The 16,980-nt window shown below is 38.5% G+C and overlaps 1 protein-coding gene across 1 annotated transcript; it reads left to right on the forward strand.

The window, feature by feature from the left end:
- Nucleotides 1-7,022: 7,022 nt before the first annotated feature.
- LOC138879106 (uncharacterized) lies at nucleotides 7,023-9,908 on the forward strand. Its single transcript, XM_070158684.1, has 4 exons — nucleotides 7,023-7,151; nucleotides 7,329-7,769; nucleotides 7,876-8,818; nucleotides 9,769-9,908. Exons 1-4 carry the CDS (start codon nucleotides 7,023-7,025, stop codon nucleotides 9,906-9,908), a joined length of 1,653 nt encoding a protein of 550 aa, XP_070014785.1.
- Nucleotides 9,909-16,980: the final 7,072 nt, after the last annotated feature.

The following is a 16,980-nucleotide window of genomic DNA, read 5'->3' on the forward strand; positions in this document are numbered from 1 at the left end:
TGCCGAGGTTAGGCTAGACACTTACCAACACATGGGGTCGGTTGTGCTGATACTACATTTTGCACTCTTTTGTGCAGATCACTGTGTTGTAGACTTTGGACTGTAGTGAGGTTGCTACCTTCAGTCCAACAGGCGACCCGAGGTAGTCCTGCAGGCGTCCGCGGGCCTTGGCGTCACCTCCTATCTTTCCTTTATCATGTTTCCTTTACTCAATTCAGAAACAGTGTATATTTTATCTTTCAGACTTTCTATGTAGTATTCGTAGACCGTTTCTGAAACTATGACACCAAATTCTGGGTAGAGTTGTATTTAGACTTCTGCAGTTTATATTAAGATTAGTTTATCAGATTTTGTCTTCCACTTAATTATTTTCACTATTTGCATGATATCTACTCATCACTGATAAGGGTTTAAAACTGGAAAAGGTTAAGTAAATAGAATAATTTGGCTTGCCTAGCTTTCACCAGTAAACGTCATCACGGCTCTCGAGGGTGGGAAATCTGGGTCGTGACACATTGTCCACTACGGTAATGTCTTCTATAGCTTTGATTTTGTCGGGATTGATCTAAATTCCTCGGTTGGACACCATGAATCCGAGGAACTTCCCAGACCCGGCCCCAAATGCGCATTTCTCGAGGTTTAACTTCATATTGTACTTCTTCAATATGTTGAAGCTTTCTTGCAAATGTTCCAAATGGTCCTCTACTTGCAGGGACTTAACTAACATGTCATCAATGTAAACCTCTATTGATTTTTATGTTTATTCTTCGAGCATCCGATTTACTAGGCGTTGGTAAGTGGCACCGACGTTCTTTAATCCAAACGTTATTACGTTATAACAATATGTGCCATATTTAGTGATGAAGGAAGTTTTTTATTGATCGCCCCGGTCCATCCTGATTTGGTTGTACCTGGAATAGGCATCAAGAAAGCTGAGTATCTCGTGGCCGGCCATTGCATGGGCAGAGGAAAAGAGTCATTAGGGCATGCCTTTTTCAAGTTTTTGTAGTCTACACACATTCTTAATTTATTTTCCTTTTTATGGACTACTACTATGTTTGCTAACCAATCCGGGTACTTAACTTCCCAAATGGAACCTATTTTAAAGAGTTTGGTTACCTCTTTTTTGATGAATGCATGCTTGACTTCGGACTGGGGCCTCCTCTTCTATTTAATCGGGTGGAACTTTGGGTCCAAGCTTATCTTGTGAGTAGTTATTTCTTGCGGGATCCCTGTCATATCAAGGTGGGAGCAAGCGAAACAATATATGTTAGCTATAAGGAATTTAATGAGTTTCTTCCTAAGCTCGGGAGTTAGTCCCGTGCCCAGGTATACCTTCCGGTCAGGTAGGTGTTTGATCAATATAACTTGTTCCATCTCCTCGATTGTCGACTTGGTGGCATCTGAATTGTCAGGGGATATGACGACCTAGGGACTCTGTAATCATCATCCTTGCCCATCTCCTGCCTCTCTGGTTCGGTCGGGGCCGGTGTCGGTGATTGCTATTTGGTTTCTTCTTTGTTAACTAAACTCGAGTTTTTTGATGTCTAGAGTGCGGATATCGGGGTAACCTCATCGACCGCGATCATTTCTTTTTTGGCCGGTTGCTATCCATAAATTGTCTTGATCCCTCCTAGTGTGGGGAATTTCAATGCCTGATGTAGTGTCGAGGGTACTTCCCTCATGTTGTGAATCCATGGTCTTCCGAATAGAGCATTGTATCTCATATCTCCTTCGATCACGTAGAACTTTGTTTCCTAAATGGTTCCGACTGTGTTTATCTGCAGGGTTATCTCCCCTTTAGAAGTCTCGTATGCCATGTTAGATCTGTTCAAAACTCAAAGTTTGAGCACTATTTGGTCTTGTAGACCCAATTGTCCCACGACCCTCAATCTAATGATATTGTCCGAGCTACCTGGATCAATTAACACACGCTTAACTCGAGATTTATTTATTAGTACAGATATTTCCAGTGCATTATTATATGGCTGCACAATGCCTTCAGCGTCATCGTCGTTGAAAGATATGGTTCCCTCCAGTACATAATCACGCGTCCGTTTTTCCCTTGTAATGGACAGCTTTGTGCGTTTTAACATCGGTCTTTGGGGGACATCAACTTCGCCAATGATCATGTTAATGACGTGCTAAGGTTCCTCATGCTCGATCTGCTTGTTGGGGTCCCTATTCTTGAAGTGATTTTTGGCTCGATCACTTAGAAATTCTCGGAGGTGTCCGTTATTGAATAATCAGGATACTTCTTCTCTCAGTTGTCGGTATTCTTCGGTTCTGTGCATGAGACTTACACATTAGGTTCGGGTCCCTTTGGGCTGGATCGGATTGCAATGGTCGAGGCCGCTTAGTATCTTTGATACGTCCGATGGCTGATGCGATGCTGGCAGCATTGATGCTAAAGTTGTACTCTAATAACCTTGGTGCCTCTTTAGACCCGGTGGGTCTATCGAAACCGTTTTTGCTCATGAGTCCCCGATTATTAAGGCCTCGATCGCTCCTTCTTTCACTTCTCGCAGGGTTGCGTCCAGACCTATTTCCCCTTCGATCTCTGTCATATGGTTGATATCAATCCTTGTTCGATCTTGGTTCATGATCGACCGCTCTTTTGGATCTATCACTGCTTCTGACGGGATAAACAGATCCGGAAGGGACCCCGAGCTGATCGTCTTTGACCCTAATTTTTGATTGGTACTTGTTATGGTTGTCGCCCCGAGTTATCACCGGGTATTCTATCAAATTTTGTTTCAACTGCTGCGAAGCCACTAAGCTTTGGGGGTTGAGTCCTTGGGTGAGTGCCTGAACAACCCCAATCGTCCGTGATCAGAGGTAGATCCATCCGTTCCATTTGAAACCTCGACACGAATTCCTAGAGCATCTTGTTATCTCTTTGCTTTACTTTGAAAAGGTCTGACTTCCTAGTCTCAACCTTGATAGCCCCGACGTACGCTTTTACAAAGGCATCTGCAAGTATAACAAACAAGTCAATAGAATTAGGGGATAAATTGTGATACCATATCATGGCTCCCTTTGACAAGGTTTTTCCGAACTTTTTCGGCAGAACGGATTCGATTTCGTCATCTTCCAAGTCATTTCCCTTGATGGCGCACATGTAGCATGTCACATGCTTATTTGGATCAGTTGTTCTATTATACTTCGAAATTTCAGGCATACAAAACTTCTTTGGTATCGACTTCGGAGCTGCACTCGGAGGGAAAGATTTTTGAACAAACTTCTTGGAATCCAGGCCCTCAGTATCGATGGAGCTCCTGGGATTTGATCAACCCTGGAGTTATAGGTTTCCACTTATTTGTTGTAGGCTTCGATTTTCCTTTCTTCCAATTCCACCCATTTTGTTAGTTCCTCGAGCATCTTTATTATCTCGGGGTTGGTCCCGAGTTCAGCTTCACTCGGCCTTTCTCTGGTTGGTTCATTTCTGTGAGTGTTTTTCCGGGATGGTTCGGGCTCAACTCTGCTGGGGTGCGGCTTTTATTCTACAACTGTGCTATCGCTTCTTGTTGAGCTTGCATTATTTCGAAGATCACTCACAAGTTGATCTCATCACCTTCGTCGTCGTGTTTACTTCGGGCTACCGATCGGGCTCCCCCACGGATGCTTTCTCGGGGCCGGTAGGCAAGTTTGCATCAATAGCCACATGTGAGTTAGCATCGATCAGGTCCACAACCGAAACACTGTTGGGTCAACAGAGGGCACCTCGTTACTGGGTACCATATTATTGTTCTCTCCATGGTTGCCTGACTCAGCATCGATGTTCAAAGGGGCAGACTGGGAGTTTGACATTTTTAATCTGACCTGAAATTAAAAGCTCAAAGAACAAGCGTAAAATAGAGTGCGTTATGAAATTTTAAATCAAATTTCCACTATTATTCTCAGTCCCACGGTGGGCGCCAAACTATTTACCCTCAAAATCGGATAAAAATTAAATTTATAAGTGGTTTTAAAGATATGCAGATTAATTAAGTACAAATGATAAATGATGTTAGATTAATAGATAAAGGACGTAATAAATTGCCAAACCAATTCAGGGGAGTGACCTGGACTCAATAACAGTTGAATGAAATGCCTGCCTCCGATCCCAGGCTCACACTAATGAAGAACTGATGAACAAAAGTAGATGAGTTAGACTCAACTTTATATAGTAGATGAGTTATACCCTAAGTACAATTCTAAAAAAGAGTAAAAATCCTTCTTCTTGCTAGTCACTGATCCTTTGCTGACGAGCCGAGAATTGCATCTTGACATCCGGTTGGGCGCGGATATCACAACCATTTCTAGCCTTGTGTGATTGTCTGGTAGAGCTGTCCAAAACTTTGGGATTCAAACCGGTCTTGGGGGATGGGGCCTCGGTTCTTCCGTGGGTAGGTGTTTCGCTCGAATCTCGATACGAGAGGCTCCTTGCCCCGATTCTGATTCCTTATGGTCACGTCTCCACTCCGTTTGTTTCACCGAGAATCGAGGTGTCCAACGGGCTCGGTTTCACCCGTATATAATTACATCGGTCTCATTATATTTATATTGATTAAAAATTTAATGTATTTCACAATGCTCTCTTTTACATTTTAATTCAATAAAATCAGAAAATTTAATTAACGTATTTCATATGACAATATTTAATAATATTTATCGATTTAAGTAAAACTAATTTCTATGTTTCTCTTCTTAATTTGACAAGCTGCAAAAGTTCTTTCTGAAAAATTGGTCAAACACAAAAGTAATTTTATGTTGAGGAAAGAACTTCTCAAATGATTTGGCCCTTCCCTAGAGGTTCTAACAAAGCCAGTTGTCTTATTAACTCTGAAAAACTAAGTTAAGAAAAAAAAAGATTTAAGTCGACGTCAAATGTGTAAATTTTTTTACACTATTAATGTAATTTAATTCATTATAATAAAATTTATTATTTATTTCTAAATTATTAATGAGTATTAAATAGTGTGACATATAACTATCTTTTGAGTAACATGTTGTCTAAAAAGTTTTTTACATGATTAGTGTGCACATAGCTTAAACTCAAAGAACGAGGAAATTAATGTAAGGCTCAGGCCGGCAGCTAAAGCATTTGCTTTATGCCTCACTTCTTTAAGGGCCCCAAATTTTACCCACATTAGAGTATTTGGTTAAATGTTTTAAGTATATTTTATGTACAAAGGATCTTTATAAATAAGAAAAATATAATATTTAATTTGTAATTGATTTATTGTTTCAGCAAAAATCTGGTAATGTAGATCTTCCCCTAAATTCTTTAGGTGTGAATAAATTGTGGAATAGGTTTGACATGAACATTATTATTTTCTCTCTTTATTATCCTCAATAGAAAACGTGTATATTTTAAAAAATTATTACAAATTTACATTTCAATATATTAAAAATTAAAAATAAATATTATCTTTTTCAAAATTTAAGGTCTTTTTTAAAGTTTGACTTTAGGCCACTAATTTTATTGTGCCGTCCCTGGTAAGCCTTTTATATAAATGACGTTTTCAAGTCGAAATGTGCGTCTGAATGTGATCCCTTATACTTGTGGTCTATGCTGTTATTTTTTCTATAATAAAAGATCCATCACACATTCTCCATACTGTTAGATCTAATTTCAATAATGCAAATAATATATCTGTACAGGAAATCAATTACAGAAGAACAAGGGAATCAAGGAGCTACTACAAGTTTGCTGAAGTCAATCTGGTTGCTTAAGGAAAGAAATCTATCAGCAAAGATTACGAATCAGTCAGCAAATCTGGATGCTTAAGGAAAGAAATCAATCAGCAAGGATTACGAATCAGTCAAGCAAAGATTACGGACAGCTGCGATGGAAAGAATCAAGTAAGCCTAAACTCAAGGCATTAATCAAGGCCAGCAGGAAGATCGAAGATTCTGTGAGAATAGTAGCTGAGCGGCTAATTTCGGAAGGACCAATAAGCAAGGAGTAAACCCTCATCATTAACAACTGTAGAAGGAAAGCTGTCAATCTCCTATCATCAAGAAAAAGCAACGACAATCAATCTTATTCTAGAAAAGAATCAATCTCTTTCCAAGGATCAAATCTCTTAGGTTGTCAAGTCTCATTAGCAAACGATCTTCACCAAAGTATTTATACTCAATATCTAGCCTTAGACAAATATACTTTGATCGAACCAAAAATCCTCTCTTTGTTCTACTGCAAATAAACATTGTAGTTCTCTAAGATCTGTTGTGTAACAAGTTAGAGAAAAAAGGAGAGTACAACACTGGTGAGGCATTGTATCAAAAGAAACGAGTGTTATAGGAACTGATCTATCACGTCATATCTATTGTACTCGGAGAAACGCATTTACTAAAGAGAACTCCCTTGCAACCCAAGTGGGATGGACTAGGATTCACATTGAATCCGAACCAGTATAAAATTTCGGTGTCTTTAATTCCTCCACTTACTTTCTGTATTTTACATTCTGTTATTATAACTGTTAGGATATTGCATCTAGCAGACTAATTGACAAATTATTCAACTAGTAGAGATTAAGTTTAAAAATATACAATTCACCCCCCCCCCTTGTACTTTTAATTGGTATCAGAGCAAGGCTCACATTCTACTTTTTGCTTAACAACTTGTGAGAAAAGATCATGGCAAATCAGGTTATCATAAGAGCTCTCTTTAAGGAAGGAACTTCACAAGTTAGACCACCATACTTCAATGGACAATATTTTTCTCATTGAAAAGTGCGTATGGAGATCTTTGCCAAGTCTTATGACGTCAAAGTTTGGGTGAGTCATCAAAAAGGGGAACTATTCCCTACCAGCTGCTACTCCACCACTTGCTGATCTTGAAGATATAGATTCATATACAAAAGAGCAAATGGAAGTGGTACAAGTTAACAATAAAGCGAGAAATCTGCTTCACAATGCTATAAAGTGGTGAAGAATATGAGAAAACCTCTAGCTATGACACAACCAAAGAAATGTGGGACAAGCTTGAGGTTACATAGGAAGGAACCAACAAAGTAAAGGAAACACATATTAACATGTTGGTTCATGATTACGAACTCTTCTCAATGAAAGGAGGAGAATTTATTGAAGAGATATTTGCCAGAATCAGTAAAATAATTAGCGATCTAAAGGCATTTGACAAGCCATATACTAGTGGTGATCAAGTTAGAAAAATTCTCAGAAGCCTGCCAACCACTTGGCAAACCAAAGTAGTCACACTAGAATCTCAGGATCTAAATAAATTATCATATGATGAACTACGAGGAGAACTAATAGCCTTTGAAAAGACGCATCTCAAGAAAACTAGTCAAGAAGAAAAAAAGAAAATAGTTGCATTCTAGACTTCAACTGAAATAGCTAAAAACGAAATTGATGATGATCCTGAAGCTTTACAAGAAGAGATTGCTATACTATCGAGAAACATGGATGGCTTAGTGAGAAGATTCAAAAATACAAAAAAAGGAAGAATTCCACCAAGACTATCCAGGCAATACAACGAACAAGACAAGAATGATGGAAAATGCTATGAGTGTGGAAGATTTGGACATATTCAAGCTGAGTGCCTAGAACTAAAAAGAAAAATTTCTAGAGGCTTTAACAAGAACAAATCTTTTGGAAGCTGGAGTGATGAGGATAATTCAGACCAAGAAGAGATAGCAAATCTTTGCTTCATGATGATTCTGAAAAATGAAATGAACAAATCCTCAGGATGCTGGATAGATGAGGACACTACAGATGAAGAAAATGAAAACTGTTTCATGGCACGGGGTGAAACAAGTGAGGTAAGATCTTATAACTGTGAAAGATGCAATGAATTGCAGGATATTCTTGATTTAACTCTGAAAGAGTCTCAAAAAATGATGAATGAGCTTAAGAGACTAACTAAAGAGGTTAAAGACTGCAAACTCAAACATAAAGTATGTGAAATTGAAAAAGAAGTACTTCAAGAAGAGTTTGAGGAATTGCAAATGCAACTTAATGGCATGCGTAAATCCACCAGTCACAGTTCTATCAGGTCAAACTAGACGACTTACAAGTCAACTGAAAAAGGACCAGCCAGAACTAAGTCCACTAGTACTAACACTAACGAAAGACCTAAAGGTGGGTGAGAAGTTACGTGTCACTACTGTAACAAAAGTGGGCATAAATATTCTTTTTGTCACTTTCGTAAAGCAAACGTTTCAGGATGGGTTTGGAAACCAAAAAACAATTCTGAATCTAGCAATACTAACCATCGAGGACCAAAGCAAGCTTGGGTACCTAAAAGAAAGTAATCACTTTGTTTTGCAAGAACACCATAGAATAAGCCGCGAAGGAAAATGGTATCTAGACAGTGCGTGTTCCAGTCATATAACAGGTGACAAAAACCTGTTCAAAGAAGTTACAAAAATTGATGGAGGAAGCATTAAGTTTGGAGATGACTCAAAAGGTAAAATAATTGGTTCTAGAACAATTCCCTTCAATAATAACTATGACATCACTAAAGTTTATCTCGTTGATGGACTCAACTACAACCTCCTGAGCATAAGTCAACTATGTGACTCAGGATATGAGGTAAATTTTAAGAAAATAGGTTGTGCTATTGAAGACGAATCAGGTAAAATAGTCCTTCCTAGGAAAAGGTATGGAAATATTTATATCCTTGATGGTTTTGAAAAGATAGATGGTCAAATTTGCTTAACGTCTATGTCTGATGATCCATGGTTATGTCATAGAAAACTTGGTCATGCTAGCATGCATTTGATAGAAAAATTGTCTAAACATGAGTTAGTTGTTGGCCTACCTAAACTGAATTTCTCTAGAACTCATATCTGTGATGCATGTCAAATTGGTAAGCACACAAGAACTATTTCAAAAATAAAAATATTGTATCTACTTCTAAACCTTTGCAATTACTTCATATGGATTTATTCGGGCCTACTAGAACTGCTAGTATAGCCGAAAAAGGTATGCTTTTGTTATTGTTGATGATTATTCATGTTTCACTTGGGTAATTTTCTTGTCTCATAAGGATGAAGCATTAAGAAATTTTGAAGTTTTCTGCAAAAAGGTTGAAAGAGAAAAGGGATATCCGATCTCAACAATTCAAAGTGATAATGGAGGAGAATTTGAAAGCAGAGCATTTGAAGATTTCTGTAATGATCAGGGATACACTCATAATTTCTCTACACCACGATCACCACAACAAAATAGGGTTGTATAAAGAAAGAACAGAACTCTCTAAGATATGGCAAGAACCATGTTACTAGATCATACACTGCCAAATCATTTTTGGGCAGAAGGTATAAGTACAACATGTCACATTCTCAACCGATGTCTCATAAGGCCCATTCTGAAGAAAACTCCCTATGAATTATGGAAAGGTAAACGTCCTAATGTCAGTTACTTTCATCCCTTCGGAAGTAAGTGTTTTATTCACAATAACAGTAAGGATAACCTTAGAAAATTCAATCCAAGAAGTGATGAAGGTATTTTTCTGGGCTACTCATTAAATAGTAGGTCTTTTAGAGCCTATAATAAAGTCAAATTATGTGTGGAAGAATCTGTACATGTTATATTCGATGATAATAATCCCTTGGTCGAGAAAGGAATTACTGCAGGTGATAAAGATCAAGCTCAAGAAATTTAGGAGACAAGCAAAACTCAAGAGTCGACTGTATTATAGAGTCAACTAATGAAATCAACAGTAGTGAACCAGATCATCCAATCGAGTCGACTACTAATGTAGTACGTCCAAATGAATGGAGAGCGATCCTGAATATCCACAAAAATTCATCATAGGGGATCCAAGTGAAGGAATAAAAAGCAGAGGAACTCTAAAAAAGAAAGCAAATGTTGTATTAATCTCTCAGGTTGAACCAAAGAAGATAGAGGAAGCTCTAAAAATTCAAGTTGGGTTCAAGCAATGCAAGAAGAGTTAGATCAGTTCGGTAAGAATCAGGTGTGGAATCTGATACCTAAACCTGAAAATGTTTTTGTAATCCGAACAAAGTGGGTCTTCAGAAACAAATTGAATGAAGATGGAAGGTCGTAAGAAATAAAGCCAAACTAGTTGCTCAAGGATACTCACAACAGGAAGGAGTCGACTATGACGAAACCTTCGGTCCAATAGCTCGCTTGAAATCCATACGAATTCTTCTGGCATACGCATCATTTAAAGTATTTAGGTTATTTCAGATGGATGTCAAAAGTGCCTTTTTGAACAGATTTATTGAGGAAGAAGTATACGTGAAACAACCACCTGGGTTTGTAGATTCAAAGTTTCCCTACCATGTATACAAGCTCACTAAGGCACTATATGGACTAAAACAAGCTCCACGTGCTTGGTATGATAGAATTAGTTCTTTTCTTGTTGATCATGGCTTCACAAGAGGTAAAATAGACACTACCTTATTTATTAAAAGATCATCATAAGGTAATCTTATTATTCAAATTTATGTTGATGATATTATATTTGGTAGTGCTAACCCTCTTATGTGCAAGGAATTTTCAAATCTTATGCAAAGCGAATACTAAATGGGCATGATGGGAGAGCTAACATTCTTCCTTGGACTCCAAATTCAACAATCTGAAGAAGGAACCTTTATATGTCAGACCAAATACACAAAGGAACTGATTCAAAAATTTGGCATGAGCAATGCAAAATCCATTGGAACACCAATGAGTCCTTCCACAAATCTAGACAAACATGAACAGGGAATCCTTGTTGATGAAACTAAATATCGTGGAATGATTGGATTATTACTGTATCTGACGGCAAGTCGACTGGATATTATGTTTAGTGTGTGTGAATGTGCCAGGCTTCAGTAAGCTGGCGACAGTGGCTCTTATGCGTTAGGTCGGTACGACCTTTAATTTAAGTTGGCGATAATGGCTCTTACGCGTTGGGTCGGTACGACCTTTAATTTAAGTTGGCGATAGTGGCTCTTATGCGTAGGGTCGAAACGACCTCTAGTATAGGATTTATTTTTCCCTCGTTGAAGTTTTTGTTTTCGTCCGACTCTTCGACAGTTTGATGGGGGCCCATCAAAAGTTCTTCTATATAGAGTTCTATTTTCGTCGAGTAAGAATCGGGCTTCTTTGGTTCGCAGGGCCCTCGACTCTTTTGCATTTGCTGGTAGCTTCCCACTTTCCAAATAATCGATATATTTCTTTCTCCAGTCCCATGTCAGGCTAGTGGAGTTGATCTTGGCATGGCCTTCTTCAATCACTGATTTGGATAGCTGAACGATAGCCCCGGGGAGTATGTCATCTTCCTCAACAGATGATCCCAGGTTTGCGAGGGCGTCGACCCTACTATTTTTCTCTCTAGGTATGTGGACTAGAGTCCATTCTTTGAAGCGGTGCAATGTGACTTGAATTTTGTCTAAGTACCTTTGCATCATGTCTTCTTGAACCTCGAAGTTCCCATTTACCTGATTTACTACCGGAACAGAATCACATTTTACTTTGATGACTTCTGCTCCTAGGCCTTTAGCCAATTCCAGACCTGCAATCATAGCCTCACACTCGGCTTCGTTGTTAGTCAACCTTGCAATTTTATAGATTGCCTGATCATGCCGCCTGTAGGCTGCTTCAGAAATATGCCGAGCTCGGACCCTTTCACCTTCGAGGCACCATCAGTGAACAAGGTCCATACCCCCGAAGATGTGCCCAATTTTAGTAAAATTTCTTTCTCTACCTCAGGAACGGGCGGGCGTAAAGTCGGGGTTGGTACTCGATATTGTGCCCTCCGAGTTCGATGGCCCATTTGGCCAATCGGCCCGATAATTCAGGAATATGCAATGTGCTTCGAAGAGCATATGTTATTAAAACATAAATACGATGGCATTGAAAATAAGGCTTTAATTTTCGAGATGCGCTTATCAATGCAAGCGCTAATTTTTCTAGGTGCAGATACCTGGTTTCGACATCTCCCAGGGTCCAGTTTACATAATAAATAGGGAATTGCGTACCTTGTTCTTCTCGAACCAGCACACCACTTACCGCTACCTCGAATACGGCCAGGTACAAATACAACGTTTCACCTCCTTTGGGATGTGGAGTAAAGGTGGGCTTTTCAAATACCCCTTTAACTTCTCTAAGGCACGTTGGAATTCCGGAGTCCATTCAAAGCTGTTTTTCTTTTTAAGCAAGGAGAAGAAATGATAACTTCTATCTGATGACCTCGACATGAATCGACCCAGGGCTGCTATCCGCCTAGTCAGCCATTACACGGCCTTCACGTTGTTTACCATCGTTATTTATTTGATGGATTTAATTTTGTTGGGGTTGATCTCAATCCCCCTGTTTGACACCATGAAGCCTAGGAATTTGCCCGAACCTACTACGAAGGCGCATTTCTCGGGATTGAGTTTCATGTTATAGCTTCTAAGGATGTCAAATGTCTCCTGCAAATGAGTCAAATGGTCCTCTGCGCAGGGACTTAACTAGTATATCATCAATGTAAATTTCCATGGATTTGCCTATTTGATGTTTGAACATTTTATTAACTAGGCACTGGTACGTGGCTCCCACATTTTTTAGCCCGAAAGGCATCACATTGTAGCAGTACATACCGTACTTCATGATGAGCAAAGTCATTTACCTATCCTCGGGGTTCATCTGAATTTGATTATACCCCAAGTAGGCATCGAGAAAGGTAAGGATCTCATGGCCGACCGTGGCATCAATCAAGCGGTCGATGTTGGGAAACGGGAATGAATCTTTGTGGCATGCGCTGTTTATGTCTTTATAATCTACATACATTCTTAACTTATTCCCCTTTTGGGAACTACGACCATATTGGCCAACCATTCCGGGTATTTTACCTCCCTGATTGACCCTATTTTGAGAAGTATTGTTACCTCGTCCTCGATGAACGTGTGTTTTACTTCGGACCGATGTATCCTTTTTTGCTTCACCGGTTTAAACTTGGGTTCGACAATCATTCGATGGGTGGTTATTTCCGTCGGGATCCCTGTCATATCTAAATGGGACCAGGCAAAGCAATCGATGTTATTGATAAGAAATTGAATGAGCTTTTTCGTGAGTTTGGGGGTCAATCCCGTCCCTAGGTATCCCTTTCGATCTGGGAGATGCTTGATCAAAATCGCTTGTTCCAGTTCTTCAATTGTTGATTTTGTTCCGTCGGATTCTTCGGGGGCAACAAAAGTTCGGGGAGCGAGGAAATCTTCTTTATCGCCCTCGGGGGTCTGTTTGCCGTTCGGCTCCTCCGAGGTGGAGGGTATACAAGTTGGTGCCTCCCCATGAACCGAGAACATCTCTTTCGCCGCATGTTGTTCTCCATATATCATTTTTATGCCGTCTTTTGTTAGAAACTTCATCATCTGATGAAGAGTTAACGGTACTGCCCTCATATTGTGTATCCATTGCCTTCCAAGCAATACATTGTACCTCATGTCACCTTCGATAACATGAAATTTGGTATTCCGAACTATATCGGACATGTTGACCGGGAGAGTGATCTCCCCCTTCATTGCTTCACCGGCCATGTTAAAGTTGTTGAGGACTCAGAAGGTAGGTATGATTTGATTGAGCAGTCCGAGCTGTTCTACTACCTTCGACCTGATCACGTTGGCCGAGCTAACTGGGTCCACGAGTACATGTTTAATTTGTATTTTATTCAAGAGAAATGCAATTACTAGCGCATCATTATGTTGATGAGACAAGGTCTCAAAGTCTCCTTCACTGAATGCTAGGATGTCCTCGGTCATGCCACCCCGAATTTGCCCTTCTGTTGCAGCGGAAACTTTTGTCCACTTGACCACGGGTCCTTGAGGGACGTCAGTCCCCCCGATGATCATATGAACGATGTGCTGAGGTTTTTTCATTCTGTTCCTCCCATATGCTTCTCTTTCCTCCTAGGCCGTAGCTTTCCGAGCTTCCCGTTGGTTTTCTTGGCGTACACTCCTGTTAGTGTGGGAGATTATATCAACGTGTTGGGAGTTGCATGAGACCACATTCACGGAAATTGGCTCAAGTGCTTCCTCAGGATTTCGTAGTGGTACACCGGTGCCTGAAATAGCTGCACCATTCTCTCCATGGTCCTCAAGACCGTTGTTTTTATGTGCATTCACCGAGTCAGACATTTTGACCTGAAATCAAAGATTATTTAATATATTTTTCAATTAAGAAAGCAGGTAAATGCCCACTATTTTAAAAATAGTGTATCAAAAAGAAGAATAAGTGACTTAATTAAAATGATTTAGGAGATTCTGGGACATCTGACAGACTGAGGGATAATTTTTAAAAATTTGTTGATGATAGGAATAAATTTAGCCGAATAGTATAACGGTAGAGATAAATTTGACCAAATAGTATAACGAAAGTTAAATATAGACAATATTCGAAAGTAGAGGAATAAATATGGACCTTTTTCCTTATAACTAACATAACGACCTTAACTTCCTTAAATACTCTCTTGCCTCTTCTCTTCATGAGTCGAGTTCACATCAGTTTTTTTTCCCTTAAGAGCTTCCTTGTCCTCAAGGAAGGAAATAAGAAAATTTAATCAATAAAGCATGGTAGTCTTTCCAGGTCGGTTGTCCTACTGGTAATTGGTCCCATTGAATTAAAATCTTAGTCACAATCTCGTTTTCTTTTTGTACCATCCTTCTATCTAGAATTTTGAGTGGTTAAGGGAAATATGGACTAGATGGAGAAACTACTGGGGGTTAAGAAATTTTTGAAGGTAGAGAGTAACATGGTTTTAATGGTGAGACATGGAATATTGGATGTAGGAACACTGAGCATGCACGTTTAGTTTATAGGCTACTGATTCTATTTTCTGCAACATTTGATAAGGTTTATTATGGATGTTGTGATATTTGCAACATTAATTGAAATTTTGTTCGAACACCGAAAAATAAGTTCGCCGATACAGAAGACATCATGCAACCAATATCTCATTACATGCACGACTTTGCAACTTGGTTGGCCCAATCAAAGGAATAGTGATGGGTATTTTATTTTAATACTGCAATGCATGCTCTTTCTTTTTTATCGGATGTCATTTCACCTCCCCCTCTCCATCAACAGTTATTTGCATCAAACTGGAAAAGCTTCCCAGAACAGAAAAAAATGGCGTCCATGTTTCCACAATCTCTACCTCCATCTCCATCAGTCACTCCAACCTCTACTCCTTACGTGTTTTGGCATGTTCTAGGTATTCTTCTCGGCTACATCGTTTTCATATCTATATGTGCCAAAATTATGAAGAAAAGTTTTAAGCATTTTTTGATAGAAGCTATATTTTTTTCAATCTTAGCGCTGAAGTTTTTGTGACTTTCTAGCAACAGTTCCCTCATGAGTCGATCAAGAAGATGCTGGCTGTTTTATGTCTTTTGAGTGCATTTGCTGCACTTTTTACACTTATATGCACATATTATGTTTTGAAACAAAGAAGCTTATAATAGAGGGTCAAAAATTATTGGCTCAAGGAAATATAATCCTTTTTTTTATCAAAATAGTGTGAACATATAAGCTTCTATGTTTTAGTAAGAAATTTAGAATTTCTGTTTTCTTGCTCGTAGTATTCATTAGGCAGTAGAACTACCGGTTTGGGTTTTTCTATCTGAAGATAAATATCCTTTCCTCAAAAATGACTTTTCAGTGGTTTTATTGATTCTATCATTCCTTTGCTCGAGCAGAAGAATATGTAGGAGATCAAAAAACCCTACTATGGTTAGCGCCATCTCAATTGGGGATACGGTGACTGCCAATCAAGCTAATATGAGTTTAGCCACACCTTCTACATTGTTTCATGGAATGCCGACTCACGAACACAGGCAGTATCTAACCTCAGATCTGTTGAAGTAGGGCTATAGTGTGCAACTCAAACAAAGAGATGTATGGTTTAATATTCTCCACATATAAGGCCGCACAAACCAATTGGGGAAATGGAAATTCCCGTCGCAAATTTTGTCTTGCTTCATATGAATTTAACGGCTCCTCAAAGCCTTTTGGTTGTTAGAGATGAATGGGCAGATTAAGCGAATGAGCATGCACCGAAGATACTCGTCCGAAGCAATAAAGTTACAAGAGATAGAAACATGGACAATGAATTAGATCGCATTACTATTTCAACCTATGAGGGACTTCAACTAGTCCACCGCATTGGAGCAATGGCTTACATGGAAGTGCATAATAATATTGGCATGACGGAATTGTTTCAAAAAATATTTGACATAGGTCTAAGTAGTAAGCGGACATTAGGAAAAAGTTTAGTGAAAAATACTTTTTTTCTTATTAGTATTAATTCGACCTTTCCAAAAATACTTTATTTTGTTGGTGCCCTTGTTGATAGAAGGTACTCATATTTTTGCTTTAATTTTCAATAAAATAAAATAAATAAATACCGCAATGCATTTTTTTTTATAGATAAAAGCATTATCTAAACATATTCTATTGTTAATATCCAATTGCACTTTATATAGACAATGTTAAATTTTATATCTATTCATTATTAATAATCTATTGTATTACTATTAATTAATATTATTCCCACACCCAATTAGTTAAGGAATAGTGTTTATTAACTATCTATTTTTTTATATTGTCATTGAATTGAAAATCTAAAAGGTTTCACTTTAACGTTTACACTTATTTATAACGTTTGATTAGATTTTATAAATAATATGTATAAATATATTTTGATGCAATGTATTTTATAGGATGGAAAGCTTTTAAAACATATTTGAACAATTTACAACCTCAATCTTCCCCACCATCCCGTTGCTCCTAATTTCCTTCTCTTTATCTCCAACTCCTATATCTAAAATTGTACATAATTTAGTGCAATTATATAGTGCTTCACAAGATGATTGCAAAAATAACATTTATTAATCAACTAAAAAATATCTCTGAAACAATACAACGTCTAATTAACACAAAGCTGATTCAAATACAAGCTAGTAGTAAGCCAAATTCAATCATTGGTTTGCGGCAGCCTACATTAAGTATAACAAGTTTAAAGTTCGAAATCTTCTTGGA

The sequence above is a fragment of the Nicotiana sylvestris genome, chromosome 10 (assembly GCF_000393655.2).
Source record: "Nicotiana sylvestris chromosome 10, ASM39365v2, whole genome shotgun sequence".
Lineage (NCBI taxonomy): Eukaryota > Viridiplantae > Streptophyta > Magnoliopsida > Solanales > Solanaceae > Nicotiana > Nicotiana sylvestris.

What these genes read in the sequence shown, in the direction of transcription:
- LOC138879106 (XM_070158684.1), top strand. Translation starts at nt 7,023, where the DNA reads ATGTTGGTTCATGATTACGAACTCTTCTCAATGAAAGGAGGAGAATTT. An exon ending in CACGGGGTGAAACAAGTGAG is followed by an intron (nt 7,770 to 7,875) that starts GTAAGATCTTAT and finishes GACTAACTAAAG; the next exon opens with AGGTTAAAGACTGCAAACTC. An exon ending in CTGTGATGCATGTCAAATTG is followed by an intron (nt 8,819 to 9,768) that starts GTAAGCACACAA and finishes AATTCATCATAG; the next exon opens with GGGATCCAAGTGAAGGAATA.